This window comes from Aspergillus udagawae, assembly GCF_001078395.1.
Source record: "Aspergillus udagawae IFM 46973 DNA, scaffold_3, whole genome shotgun sequence".
Classification (NCBI taxonomy): Eukaryota; Fungi; Ascomycota; class Eurotiomycetes; order Eurotiales; family Aspergillaceae; genus Aspergillus; species Aspergillus udagawae.
The window spans coordinates 3,124,452-3,138,095 of record NW_025091266.1 but is presented as its reverse complement, the minus strand read 5'-3'; the positions used below and the strand labels follow the sequence as shown (position 1 = coordinate 3,138,095).

General features: G+C 50.0%; 8 protein-coding genes across 8 annotated transcripts; 2 read left to right on the top strand and 6 right to left on the bottom strand.

The window, feature by feature from the left end:
* Window positions 1–768: 768 nt before the first annotated feature.
* Window positions 769–1,487, top strand: fes1 (Hsp70 nucleotide exchange factor FES1; the record flags this gene model as incomplete). Its single annotated transcript, XM_043289866.1, has 2 exons — window positions 769–1,170; window positions 1,239–1,487. 2 exons carry the CDS (start codon window positions 769–771, stop codon window positions 1,485–1,487), a joined length of 651 nt encoding a protein of 216 aa, XP_043145801.1.
* An 809-nt stretch (window positions 1,488–2,296) lies between these two features.
* Window positions 2,297–3,022, bottom strand: Aud_004929 (UPF0220 family protein; the record flags this gene model as incomplete). Its single annotated transcript, XM_043289865.1, has 4 exons — window positions 2,297–2,360; window positions 2,420–2,517; window positions 2,590–2,850; window positions 2,924–3,022. The coding sequence occupies 4 exons, from the start codon at window positions 3,020–3,022 to the stop codon at window positions 2,297–2,299; spliced, it is 522 nt and encodes a 173-aa protein (XP_043145800.1).
* A 436-nt stretch (window positions 3,023–3,458) lies between these two features.
* Window positions 3,459–4,888, bottom strand: Aud_004928 (uncharacterized protein; the record flags this gene model as incomplete). Its single annotated transcript, XM_043289864.1, has 2 exons — window positions 3,459–4,777; window positions 4,837–4,888. 2 exons carry the CDS (start codon window positions 4,886–4,888, stop codon window positions 3,459–3,461), a joined length of 1,371 nt encoding a protein of 456 aa, XP_043145799.1.
* A 574-nt stretch (window positions 4,889–5,462) lies between these two features.
* On the bottom strand, window positions 5,463–6,038 carry Aud_004927 (Vps55 family protein; the record flags this gene model as incomplete). The annotated part of the gene is made up of 3 exons (XM_043289863.1): window positions 5,463–5,596; window positions 5,721–5,934; window positions 6,003–6,038. The coding sequence occupies 3 exons, from the start codon at window positions 6,036–6,038 to the stop codon at window positions 5,463–5,465; spliced, it is 384 nt and encodes a 127-aa protein (XP_043145798.1).
* Window positions 6,039–6,515: 477 nt separating this feature from the next.
* Window positions 6,516–7,456, top strand: pre5 (proteasome core particle subunit alpha 6; the record flags this gene model as incomplete). Its single annotated transcript, XM_043289862.1, has 3 exons — window positions 6,516–6,553; window positions 6,625–6,736; window positions 6,818–7,456. 3 exons carry the CDS (start codon window positions 6,516–6,518, stop codon window positions 7,454–7,456), a joined length of 789 nt encoding a protein of 262 aa, XP_043145797.1.
* A 299-nt stretch (window positions 7,457–7,755) lies between these two features.
* On the bottom strand, window positions 7,756–8,599 carry Aud_004925 (LOG family protein; the record flags this gene model as incomplete). Its single annotated transcript, XM_043289861.1, has 2 exons — window positions 7,756–8,440; window positions 8,556–8,599. 2 exons carry the CDS (start codon window positions 8,597–8,599, stop codon window positions 7,756–7,758), a joined length of 729 nt encoding a protein of 242 aa, XP_043145796.1.
* A 512-nt stretch (window positions 8,600–9,111) lies between these two features.
* med6 (mediator complex subunit MED6) lies at window positions 9,112–10,225 on the bottom strand (the record flags this gene model as incomplete). Its single annotated transcript, XM_043289860.1, has 3 exons — window positions 9,112–9,630; window positions 9,695–10,056; window positions 10,132–10,225. 3 exons carry the CDS (start codon window positions 10,223–10,225, stop codon window positions 9,112–9,114), a joined length of 975 nt encoding a protein of 324 aa, XP_043145795.1.
* A 483-nt stretch (window positions 10,226–10,708) lies between these two features.
* pabA (aminodeoxychorismate synthase pabA) lies at window positions 10,709–13,177 on the bottom strand (the record flags this gene model as incomplete). Its single annotated transcript, XM_043289859.1, has 1 exon — window positions 10,709–13,177. The coding sequence occupies one exon, from the start codon at window positions 13,175–13,177 to the stop codon at window positions 10,709–10,711; it is 2,469 nt and encodes an 822-aa protein (XP_043145794.1).
* Window positions 13,178–13,644: the final 467 nt, after the last annotated feature.

The following is a 13,644-nucleotide window of genomic DNA, read 5'->3' as shown; positions in this document are numbered from 1 at the left end:
CTAAATGTCAATGATCTTCCGCATTCTCCTATCATCTTGAACAGACAGAGATCTAGTTCTGGGCTCACATTCTCACCTCACCGCCTTTTGGGAGGACTTCAGATCCTCCACTGAACAGGAGCAACATTGGAGATTCAATCCCTTCTCATATGCATCTACCATACACACACATACTTGAGAAAACTGAAGAGCCACACTCAAAAACCTTATTTGGGTTCCAACATTCAAGACACCACGCTTGGAACAGCTGGTGACCATATTAGTTTTCAGCCATACCTCATCGCGGGGTTAAGCGGCGGATGGCGGGGCAGCTTCTAGAAGAGCAAGTCCTAAACAGCCACCACATTGTCCTATATTAACGATCTAGAGCAAAGGTATACTGTTGATCTTAAAGCTTACGCCCTCAATTGGCAATCCAAAATGTAGAATCCGCCCCTAAACAACTCACTCTATGCAACAATTCTTTTCTTACTGGTGTCGTGCTGTGTCTGGCTGTGGAAGCGGGTGGAACGTGCATGAATCATCTCGATTCGTCAGAACAATACCGCCGCCCATCTAAGTACTCCAAAATAAAGTGATAAGAAAATTATCTGACACATTTTCTTCGTCATAAAGATTACATTACATTCAATCCAAATTCATTCAATTGAATTTCAATTTAATATCTGAAATATCACCGTCATACATCGATTGCTATATTGTGAGCGAGCACATCCTCCAGGGATCGCAGTTTTCAAGCATCGAGCAAATCACTTTCAGATCATCACCATGGACCCCAACATGAACAATCTCCTCAAATGGAGTATCGAGAACTCAACCCCAGCCCAACAGGCCGGCGATTCCAATGGCGCTGCTCCCGCCCCTACCTCTCGCAGCAATCTGAACCCTGAGATGCTCTCCGCTCTGTTCGGTGGCCCTTCAGATGCCGACCTCATGAAAGCCGCCATGGAAGCGCTTCACTCGGACGAAGTCGATCTCGAGAACAAGATGATCGCATTTGACAACTTCGAACAACTCATTGAATCCATTGATAATGCGAACAATCTGGAACCACTGGGTCTGTGGACGCCGCTCGTGGAACTGCTCAAGCACGAGGAAGCCGAAATGAGACGCATGGCCGCCTGGTGCATCGGAACCGCCGTGCAGAATAACGAAAAAGCGCAGGATAAGGTACGTGCTTTGTTCAGGCTCACCTTCAGTTTTATTGTGGAGAAAAATTCTAACAGGTCAATCTGCAGCTCATCGTTTTCAACGTCCTCCCAACCCTCGTGGCCATGTCCACCTCAGACCCGGCACCCGCCGCTCGCAAGAAGGCAGTGTACGCCATCTCTTCCGGAGTCCGCAACTACCAACCTGCCATGGACGAGTTCGTCAAGCACCTTCCCGAAGGATATACTCGCGGAGAAAAGATCGATGCGGCAGATATGGATGCTATCGATGCCTTGCTGGACAAACTCAGGGCTCACCCGTCTGAAGTCTCCGCGTGAACCTACATCTGCATTGCAATTCGACATACTCCCTCATCCACTGTGATGCTACTACACGAGTGATCTTCACGAACCGGATGAATGGCTCCGATAGAGGCAGAAATACGGCCGTCCCTGTCACCCGCCATTACTGCGCGTGGCCCCGCGTGTCTGGGTTGTCGGTGGGCGACCACCGGGCTCGGTTGTATTAAAACATAGTAGCTCCAATTCGAGCAAGCTGTGCTTGACGGAGTCTCGTCCTCCCACCTGTATATCAGGCGAAATCAGGCGAAGTCAAGCGTTGAGCATGACTCCGCTAGGCTGCTATTTTTGCACTTCCGACCTCTGCTTCGAGGGACGAAGCTTGTATGTAGTGCAGACTCATAATCATGTGCCACGTGCATTGTACGCATACATATAGATCAATAACTACTAAAACAAAATTAACTTTCCCTTTGCGTCAGCTTGCGTAATCTTCGCTGTTTCAAATAATATTTGAAAGCTCGCTGCCTAGTCTTAGGCGAGGTACTCTTATTTTAATGCTTAGAGCACTGTATACATGCCTGCCCAACGACCATTTTCAATATGCTACGCTAGTTCTCTACGCAAGCAAGTTTGTGATCTTCGGAATTCAAATTCTAAAACCATTCATCAAGTATAAACATAAACATGAGCGTAGCTATGCCAGGCTGAAAGTACAGAAAACCATCGAGTACAAGTGCGCCAGTCCACGAAAAACAAATAGCGTATAACTGTGACGGCACTGGGCATGCTCCTACTCGTGCCCAGAACACATCGAACAACGCACAAAATCCAAAATCAGACCATGGCTACAACGCGAGGTTGTAGGTGTAATCATCTTCTATGTTTTGCGAGATCCATAGAACAATAGTACTGTAGCAAATCAGTCAGCAACCGAGATAGATGTAGCTGCAGGAAACGCATCAACAAACCTTAGCATGACCAAGCCATTGGCAACGACATTAGCGATTCCAAAATACAGCGTCGGTAGCGGGTATTGCTTGATCAAATATTTCAAGACCATGACAGTCTATTTCCATTCCCAGTCAGCATTTTCAGTCCTCAACGTCCGCACCAAGAACAAAGAAAAGAAGAGACGAACCACACTCCCGGCCAAGCCGCCCGCGAGAAGCGCAAACCCCAGGAACAGCACAAACCGCGCCTTCCAGGCCACTCCGCTCCCGCTATAGCTGAAGCTATCCGCCTGCAACCGCGACTTCTCGATCGAGTTGATCACCAACATCCCGAGCGCCGAGCAGATGCCGGGAATCCAGTCAACGAACTTGACGTTTACATTTGACCCGTTGAGCGAGCTGTGTGAGAATGCGGCCGCATCGACGAGGAAGAAGAACCCAAGGGAGAACTGATGGCAGTAATATGGTCAGTCACTCTTGTGCTGCATTGCGTTGCGTCTAAGAAGACGGGGTCTAGCTCACCAAAGCTCCCGACGTGTAGACGCCCGCATTGCGGACGGTCGAGTTATTCAGCCATTCAGGCTTGGACCATCGGAAGAGACGGTTGTTGGAAACTTCCATTGTAAGCTTTTGTCGGAGTCAAAAATGCGATATCGAGTAGCTGTGCTATGGCTCCGACCGTAGGCGTAAAAAAGTATGTATATTTGCTCGATCGACGTTCGGATGCGCAGCTATCTGGGGTTATGATGCAGTCGGTGCCCGGAGCTCGGAGATTCACAATATCCGACACATGGCGTAGCGCCTGATGCATCCTTGCCTATTCCATATCTCTATCAGGGATTATGTCGCCAGGGACATTTGGAACGATCATTCTGAATTTGTTGGATTTATTTTTGCGAATACTGCTGTACAGTGAGTCAGGTAGGCGGTTACAGTCTACAAAAAAAAAAGCTCAAAATCATAACATTGAGAGCTCAAATCTAGAGTAGACCATCTCAATTGCTTCAAGATCAATTATTCATGACATCATATCTCATTAATCTGTACCAGACAGATATCAATTCTCTTCACAAAATAGCCTCAAGAACTCGTCTATATACGTCATTGCCTTGTCTTTGTCTAGCAAAGGTGGAAGGTCCTTTCCGGCCTCGTCGGTACTGGGGCATTGCTTCAGATACTTGCGGAGTGCAAATGTTGATGCGCGATAAGTTGCATGATACATCGACTTGAACTCATCTTCGTCGGTAGTAGAAGTTGCCCCTACCTCCGTGGACAAATTCATATCGGAATTGGTCCCAGTGCCATTTTTGGCTGTGCTTGTAGGCCGCGATGAACGATTGAAACCGTACAATCGCATGCATGTCAAGATCGTACGAGTTATGGTGTTTTTATTCTCAGAAATAATGGTTTCGGCATCCTTAGGTGTCTCAGAAGGCTCCAGCTTGTCGTCCGAAGACGGCAACGCCGTCGACAGTTCCCTTCGGAAGTTAGATTCCACTGGATTCGGGGTGCTCTTCCGCGAAGTAAAGTGGCTTCTGCGGCTGCTGGGTCGGGACTGTTCATTTCGAAGATCAGAGGGTTTGAGGGGATGCAGATTGGCTCCAATGGACAATGACCGCGACCGCTGAAAGGCTATCTTTTCTAATAACGGCAGCGACGGTTCCTCGGACTCACGTTTGATTCTGAAAGTCTGTAGATGCTGGGAGCAATGAGAAAGCGAGCTGGCCATCAATTGGGAGACTGCCTCTCCTCCTTTCTGTCGCACTTTCTTGTGATGCTGAGCAGCTGTCTCAAACAGTGTAGCAACTCGTTTACGCTTGGGACTGGGTGACCGAATGTCGGGAAGAAATTCAGCAAATCGTCCATCGCTGGCAAGCCCGTCCGGATCTCGCGGAGGAGAACAAAGAGCCTGAGACTTTGTGATGAGGGACGAAGAGAGCGGGGTCGCGTAGATTCTCAGTTCCTGCTTCTGAACATGAGATGCATACTCATAGGGCCCGGGAGAAGACGAGATAGGTGGAGTAGGTGGCCGTTCAACTAAGGCTGCGCTTGACAGGACACCATGGACCAATAGATCTGTTGTAAGGAGACCAGAGGCCTTGGTTCGAGGTGGTCTGTTGATACTGAGAAGGATTCCAACCGGACATTGAAATGTCTGGAACTCTTCTAGTTCCTCCTCCTCCAACCATACGTTGCTCAGTAATTTGCTCTTAAGCCATTGCGATGTTTCCACGTCAGCTGTGTGTACTTCAAGGCTCGGTCCAGTTCTGGCATAAAAGGGTACCAGTGCGGGATTAATGAAGCAGCGAAAGGCCAAACTTGAGTCTTTGAGCGTATCCGGTTGCCAATTCGATGTCTGGTCGATTAGTCGTAAACCTGTGAATTGGGTAGTGAGCAGCGCGCAAAGCAGAGGGCTCAGACGCGTGAAGCGGTACCTCGAAGCAGAGATTGCCTGTCCAGCGCAATGGATCCAGACCAGATGTCCATTGTAGAATAATTATATGGCCAAGAATCACATATTTTGCCAATGTGAAGATTTGCTGGTACAGATACAGGCGCACTTTGCTAGTCTGCTGTAGTGGGAGGTTTCCACTTGCAACACGAACGCGCTCTGGATACTGGCGCGAGGTCACGTGCTGGAGACTCCGTCTGTGTAAACTACTTAGTCGACATGGCACTATCTGAAATCATGTCTACATACCAATACGGTGCAAATATATTGGATGAAATTAAAAATGATAGTCGAAGCTCAAGTCCAGCTAGGGTTATAATCCAAGAAATACCGTGGCAATGCTCTATATAACTTCGCATCGGCTATAGTACACCGTTCGTATCGCTGACAAAAGCAGGGTCAAATGAAATAGGCTGCAGTTCATGAAACTTCACATAAGAGTAACCGTAGGTCAAATCAAGCGGGAAAAAAAAAAACACAACTCGTCACTTGTGATGAGCCAGTGCCCTCAGGCCTCACAGAGGTTTTATGAACGATCTGCTGGAATGATTTCGTAGAGAAAGTATCCGCCCCCGAGCGTTCCCCGTTGCAGCTGACACCTTACAGAGATCAAAATTCCTCTTGTTCCCTGAAGAACATCGAGAAACTGATGATAGTGCCGTAAATCAGAAGACCTCCAAGGATGGACATGACCATGGCAGGGATCTGGATAGCGCCGCTATGCGCAAGCACGGCCGGCAGGGCTAGAGTCATCCTCATTAGACACCAGTCATATGACAAAAGATTTGCAAGGCATATAATGAGGGTTTCCCATGAGACGCAAATGCGACAGAGGAAAGAGGATGGCAGTAGGCTGGACAAACTTACCAATACCCATCAACACCAGGAAGCCAGTCAAAAAACGCCCAAAATCAGCTACTGCATTGCCAGAACTGTCCATAAAATCATCCGGATTAGCGCAGCGAGCGCAAATCCAGTTCGGTAGAGGAGCGATGACATATGTCGCGACCACGATCAACGGGAGGAAGTTGTGCCAAAGAGCGGAGGAGAGGATGACCAGAAGAAAGCCAATGGCAAGAACCTAAGCAGTAAGGGTATTGGATCAGTACAACGCGGCACCAAAGCAACAATAAATAATGAGGGACTCACAAAGGAGAGCGCGATAATAGTCTTAAGACCTGCCATCATGACTGCGGAGATACAGGACCTCGAAGGGCCCAAGGCAGGTGAGATATAAGGGATTCGTTCTCTGTAAACAGTGCCAGCAACGACTTGTCTCCAGATACCAGATATGATTCAAATCACAGGGACTGTTTTGTCTGCATCGAGACGGTCTGGGTCGGTTTGAGTGATAAGCGTGGGCTAGCGGCACAGCTGTAGCTGTGGAGGTGACGTTGGCAATGGGGCATTGGCGCCTCAGGCACACAGGCCCGAGCTTACCCAGCAGGCGGAGAGCTTCCCTTACTACTGTCAGTTGCTGAAGGTTACCGCGTCAGTCGCTCACTGCCTGCTTCGATACTGCGCTTGTTTCTCTTCCCCCTTCTCTACATCATCAATTTTTTTTTCCATTTCGTCCTGTTGCTATTGAGCTTCACAGGGGCACTATTCTACCAAGACCGAATCCTCCTTACTACACTCCCACCTCAACCATAGCCCGCAATCATGTTCAGAAACAATTACGACAACGATGCGGTCACCTTGTAGGACCACCGAGCTCTCCTATCCATGATATAAAGCTTTATCATAACTGACAAACCATTGATTGGGACAGCTCGCCGCAAGGCCGGATATTCCAGGTTGAATATGCACAGGAAGCAGTCAAGCAAGGATCAGTTGTCGTAGGACTTGTCAACAAGACACATGCCGTGCTTGTCGGTCTAAAGGTTCGAACAGTCCTCAGATTTACCTGCTACCATCGTAGAGGATAGCTGTATGCTAATACGGTTTGATTTGTTATCTTCTAGCGAAATGCCGAAGAACTATCCTCCTATCAGAAGAAGATCATCGAAGTCGACTCCCATATGGGCGTTGCTATCGCCGGTCTGGCATCGGACGCTCGTGTGCTCTCCAACTACATGAAGCAACAGTGCCTTGGTTCCAGAATGACTTACGGCCGCCCACTGCCAGTGGATCGTATCGTTACTCAAATTGGCGATCGCGCCCAGACCAACACTCAGCAATATGGCAAGCGACCATACGGTGTCGGTCTGCTCGTTGCAGGTGTCGACGAGGCTGGGCCCCATCTGTTCGAATTTCAGCCGTCCGGCATGATTCAAGAGATGCTTGCTTGCGCCATCGGGGCTCGTTCGCAAATGGCGCGGACTTACTTGGAGCGGAATCTGGACAAGTTCGCCGACTGCAGCCGGGAAGAGCTGATTAGCCACGGACTTCGGGCTTTGAAAGAAACGTTGTCTCATGACAAGGAGCTGACGGTGGAAAACACATCTGTCGGCGTGGTGGGCCTTGTTGGAGAAGGGGCTACAAGCAAGATCGAGACCTTCAAGTTATATGATGGCCAGAGCATCTCACCGTTGCTGGAAGCTCTTGAGCAGACAGAGTCCGGGGAGACGAAAGAAGAGGAGTCGATGGAGGTCGATTCATAGTTCCCTTTGGACTTTAACGCCGATAGATATGCAAGCTTGATCTCTTTCCTCTTCTTGTGGATCCGCTTCCCTATGCTTATTCTATACTCCGGCATCTTGGGTAGTACGCTCTGACTTCGGGATATGGTTGTGGGATTTGGATCCATCACGGATCGTGCAAAACTTAATGCTCCAGTTCGTAATAGTAGTATCTCTTGCTTTGCATCAACCGTCTAGGTCTATTTCATCCCATCATGTATCCGAACTGTTAGTCAAAATAGCCCTCTAGCCGAAGATAGAACAATCCCGTTGGGCTGAACTCATTCCTGGCCCCAATCCAAGTCCATCCTGCCATTGCTAACCCGGTACTCCAGCAGCTTCGGCAGAACCTCGCGAGGATCCTTCGCCTCGACTAGGATGTTGCCGTTGTCTGCCCCAATGTACCCCTCCTTGACGGCAGTCTGCACCCACGACAACAGCCCGTCCCAATACCCATTGACATTCAGCAACACAATCCCCAGGTGGTGAATACCCAGTTGATTCCACGTCGTCATCTCCATGACTTCCTCAATGGTGCCAAACCCACCCGCTAGCGACACAAAGCCCGAACCAGGACCCCCCTCCCTGACCTTCTCAGCCATAAGGCGCTTCCGCGTATGCATGTCCGGCACAATCGTCGTGATCCCGTACTCGGACTCGCCCAGCAGAGCGGTCTTGTCGAGCGGTTCCTTGATGGTCCGCTCGGCGCTCTTCCCGCTCTTCTCCGCAGGCTTCTCTCCCTCCCGCTTGTTGTCGTAGCCTGGTTCCACGCGGACGAGCGCCCGGGGGATCACGCCGTGGACCGCCTGCGGGCCGGACAGGGAGACGAGCGTGCGCGCCAGCTCGCCCATCAGGCCCTTTGTGCCGCCGCCGTAGACGAGCTGGACGTTGTTCTTGTGGAATTCGTGGGCTAGGGCGCGCGCGTTTTCCATGTGGATGGGGTCATTGCCTGCCACTGAGCCGCAGCTGGAGAGGATTGTATTGTGTTAATCAGCTTTCGCCATGGAAAGAGGCAGAGAGTTTGTTGTTTGGAGCAATGGCGTTTGCGGTGGATGGCGGGGGTAGGGGAGGGGTAGCTTACAAGACACAGACGACTGCAGGCTTGTCTTGTTGTGTGGTGCCCATGGTGATCGCTATGTGTTTCGCAGATTGAAGGGTCTATGCTATAATGCTATGAATGAATGAAAGGATATGTGTCCAGCGTCACATTCAGAGACACTCGTTGTTAAGTGGGTGACTATATATATCCCTTGGATAAGCCAGTTACAATCCACAGCCTTAGGATCAGTGAAGTCAGAAAGACCAAATAACAATGATATCCTCTTTTTTTATTCGGATATCATTTCGAAAATCTAACCATGTTTAGACTATGGACCATTGCTTGACCATCTTCTCTTGCTGCCTTATGAGTCATCTGGGTGGGTTTCGTGAAGTTGCTGCCGCCTACCTATACATTGCTTGACAAATCCATTTCTGGATGCAATGGTCAGCATTGCTGTACTGCCACCTGTCCTAACTTCATCTAAATCTGATAATGTAGAACTACGCTTGCTTTTATTTGCAAATAGTCATATAAATATTAGATCAGCATTGGGGTATCTTGTAGAAGTCTCATGCAGTAGCGGGAAGACATTGGCTCAACCGCCCACTCGGCCCTTTTTCTTCCTTAATCTACTCTCATCTGAGCTCGACGGAGTGCCGACCTTCTCCGGCACCTTCCCTGGTGTATCCACTCTCACCAACGGAGTCCCCATCTTGGTAGGGATCATATTTGGCGGCTGTTTTGCTGTCGCCGTCCGATCCACGTCATTGGCCTTGGACATGATAAACGATCCAGGCTCGCCGACCAACGGATTCTCATCCATGTACTCGTCCTCGTACCTGAGAAACAGATTTAGCGATTCGGCGAGTGTCCTCGTATCCTGGAATGTAGAAGCAGTGTTCCCCGTCTGTGACCCCACCAGCGGGACTCTGGCCGGATTCTCTGCATCGGGCATGGGCGTGTTCTCCTTGCTCTGCTGAGACGGGACGCCAGGTTGACCGGCATCAGCCGGTTTCGGAGCCGGTGGTAGATAGGTATGCCCATGGACCGGGGTGAAGATTGGCAGCGTCGATGCGGTTTTGAGTAGACTGGTTAGGGATGTGACAGCAGAGAGCTGATGCAATTCAGTCAGCGATGCCTTCCCACAGGCACGAGGAATAGAACCATTGTAAACTTACAATGCGGTTACCAACGACACTTGCAACCGAGGGAGCCATGTAGATACAGTCCCCCACCACAAAGAATGTCGCCAGGACCACCACCTCATCTTCCTGACCAGCGCGCTTTCGCCGCGTCTGCTTGCGAATTACCCACACGTTCGAGGGTTCGTGAGCGAACTGGGTATTTGTTTGCGCAGCGGCTTGCAACGGATCGTAAGCGACGACAAACTCCAGGCCTTGCATAGTCCGCAAACGCCCTTCAAAGGCTTCGCGGGTCTCGACGAAATGGCGAAAGGCTTCATTGTAGTTGGCCTGGATAGCGAGGGAGGCGTTATTCGAGGTGGCATCGAAGAAGGGTGATTCTGCGAAATAGAACAAAACTGATCGTTGCCCATCGTGTCAAAAGTTGGTTCTGAAATCTGCAATCTTGCTAAGCCCAGAGAAGCTGCCCTTACTGTTATTCGAGTGCAGATATCCTCCCATCATCTGGACGTGCGGGGGAGACCGCCAGAGAATCTCCTCTAACGAAGCATCTTGAGGACCGGCCATTGAGGCGCTCCTTAAACGTCCGGAATATACCAAAGTTGACACACGTGTATAGATCGAGAGCTAGGTCGCAGCGAAGCTCAATTGTCTTCCCAGGGATCGCTGGTGTGACCTCAGATATCCAGTTGATAGCTCTCCGCGGAGACAGATAGTGATGTTTGGAATGTTTGCAACGTTACATAGCTGCCGCATAGGTATTACCAGGTAAAGCCCAAATTACAGTGGTACAGAATACTGATGGTCATAGGAACTGCAAGGTACAGAGACAGTGGACGAGTACGTATATACATTCGTCTAATGACCTATAATTCCTTCATGAGGAATAACATGAGGTATCCGAGTAACATAACGCCATGCCCCAAGCCCCCCACGCTGAATGTTGAATCGACCTCTATCGTCTAATGCAAATCGTATAAAATCGCTGCAAATGTTGAAGTATTCGCCTTAAGTGCCCATAACATCATCACAAGAAAGAAGGAGCGCTCGCTATGGGTTAAGCGGAGCGAAAATCCCACAAACCGTACGCAATTTGGTCAACATCTCATCCCATTCCCCTTCGGGAGTACTCAGAGTGGTCACAGCTCCCCCGGCGCCAATTCGCCAGAGTTGCTCGTCATCTTGCTCATTTGAGCAGGTGAAAGCCGTACGGATGAGGACTGAGAAGCTTCCCCCGCCACCGAGGTCCAGGAAGCCCATGACGCCCGAATAGATCCCACGTTTTCGGTCCTCGATTGAGCTGAGGTGCATGCATGAGCGTTCCTTAGGGGCACCAGTCATTGAGCCAGGCGGCAGACATCTTTGCAACGCGGTCAGTCCGTATCCGGACATGTTCGAGGAGGGTAACTGCGGCATATCCCGTGCGGCAAATCCGGGCCGATTTCGATCAACCCTGGCTTTGACATGAGTGATCATCTGGTAAACACGTCCGTGATCCTCCACTTCCAGGAGTTTCTCCACGTGGACGCCGCCAGAGCCACAGATGCCGTAGAGGTCGTGACGGATCAGATCCGCGATCATGAGATTCTCCGCCATCTCTTTCGTCGATCCAAGAATTTCCCTGGCCTTCTCCATGGTCATATCTTCGGTTTTCCTCACAGTACCCTTCATTGGCTTCATTTCCAGCGTAGAGTCCCGATCCCAGTTGAGGAAGCATTCAGGGCTGCTGCTGACAATCTTGACGTGGCCTAGTCGCGCAAAGCCACTAAAGGCGGCGGGGTTGTACTTCCTCAAACGCTTGTACAGCTTCCAGGGGAAACTGGCACGGTCACTCCGACTAACTGGAGAGGGTAACGTAATCAACGTTTCGCCAGTGAGACATAGTTCGTACGATTCACCAGCCTCCAACTCAGCCTGACAAGCCTTGATCTGCCTCTGATAATTCTCCTGGGTGGGGAACTTGATAACGCTCTGCTTGAGGATAGAATCTAAAAACTCTGCCTCCGTGTTGTTGGTGCAGACCTTGCATTGACTCCTGCTAAGTGCAAGGTCTTGTAAAAACTGCTCGGTCTGATGGAGCCATCCAGTCGGTAGATCATCGTCAGCCCGTGTTGACTGGACTGTGATTCGACCCGTCTTTTGGTCCACAACGATACTCCTTTCAGTCCACAGCAAGCTGGCGTCGGCAGGGTCGTCTCCGGCAATTTTGCTGGTCGGATGGATTTCCGCAGCTGTTTTGGGACGTGCAAGACAGGCAAGTCCCATTTCATAGGAAAAGTAACCCAGGAAACCTCCCCAGAATGGAACAGTGAGACTTCCCGAATCAACCTTCTTCATGTCCATCACAAACCTCAGCATATCCCAGAATTGAGAGACCGACAAGGATCTCTCGATAATGTTCTCTGTGCCTGACTGCCTACTCGGGGCGCTTTCTGTCCCATGGCAATCCTGCAGCTTCTCTAGCAGCAGACTCTGAGTCTCTGAATAGTATTCGAGCCTCCAGCTGGCGGGGCTTGGCACCGAGATAATACTGTACCTCCCATTAGATTGGAATAGCACGGTTGGCGAGTTGGGAGCATTCAAGTTCTCGCAGAGAACTTCGGCATCCAGGCTTCGCGCAGTGAAAGTACGATATGCGGAACGGGAGGAAGTGCTTGCGCTCCAATTCAACATTGTCGACGCAGCGTCGGGAAGAGTAATACTACCACTGGCGTGGTGACTAGGGCCTGGAAGAATACCATATCCTTCCCGCCCGGTCTTTTTGTAGTAATTTAGGGCCATATCCCACCATCTTCTGAGCAACTCAGCGCAAGCTTCTCTGTCAGATTTGCAAGACTCAGGGTGAAACTGCACCCCCCAAAGTGGTTTCTTCTGGTGGCGCACAGCCATGGGAATCTGTGTCTTTCCGTCTTCTAGGAGAAACCAAGCTAGAAGGTCAAGGTTCTTGGAAGCGAATCGATCGGTTTGAGGGCTGCCGCTATTGCCCCCCGGAGTCAACTGTTCCGAAACATCCAATTTGACATAAAGCGAGTGATAAAGAGTCACCTCGACATCTTGCACGTTCTCGAAAATGTCTCTGTTCGCAGTCTTGATTCGATGAACCTGGCCATGTAGTGGATATGGCAATCGTCCTATAGGGATGCCCTGATGAAGACAGAGGCTCTGAAAACCAAGACAGATCCCGAAGACAGGTAACATATCCGCGCCGCTCAGGTTCCAAATATCCCGCATGATGCCGACATCTTTAGCAATGTTCGGATCCCCAGGACCAGGGCCAAGCACGACAGCTGCGAAATACTGCAGGTACTTGACCATGTTGCCATCTGGCCAATCGGAGTCAATGGTCATCACCGAGACTTTAACATTGAGAACCTCTTCGAGCATAGCCACAACATTATAGGAGAACGAATCGTATGCATCAATGTAGAGGACATTTCTTCGAGCAGGGGCATCAACACTAGAGCCAGATGACTGACCATCACCAGAAGCCCTCTCATCGTCGCCTATAAATGGCGCCATATTGCCGTGACCCGCAGGCTCGAACGGTACTCACAGAGAAACACAAAAGGGGAGTGTGTTAAAGTGAGAGATGAAGTGCGATGCGATTATCCAACACAGCGATCAACCAAGTGAAATGAATCAAGGACGTCAAGAGCGTATCTAGTCGACAGCCAGAATTCATCGGCCAACGACCAGGAGTGGCGATAGGCAAACCTTTAGATACACTGTCCTCCTACCTGAGGGGCCAGTTTTTGATCAGTTAATGTGTCCCCATGGACGAAATGCACTTATTGAAAATCTTTCAGGAATTCAAAAAGGTTCAAATATACAAGAAAGATCGTAGACGGAAAATCATAAAAGAAAAGGACAGTCAGAGACTATTCTACGCCTAGAAAAAACACCGCGGAAAGAAAAGGGTTCCTGGAAGTGGAGCGGCAATCAACGGAACATTTTGCTCTACGATCCTTGGGTCCTTCTCCGATAAC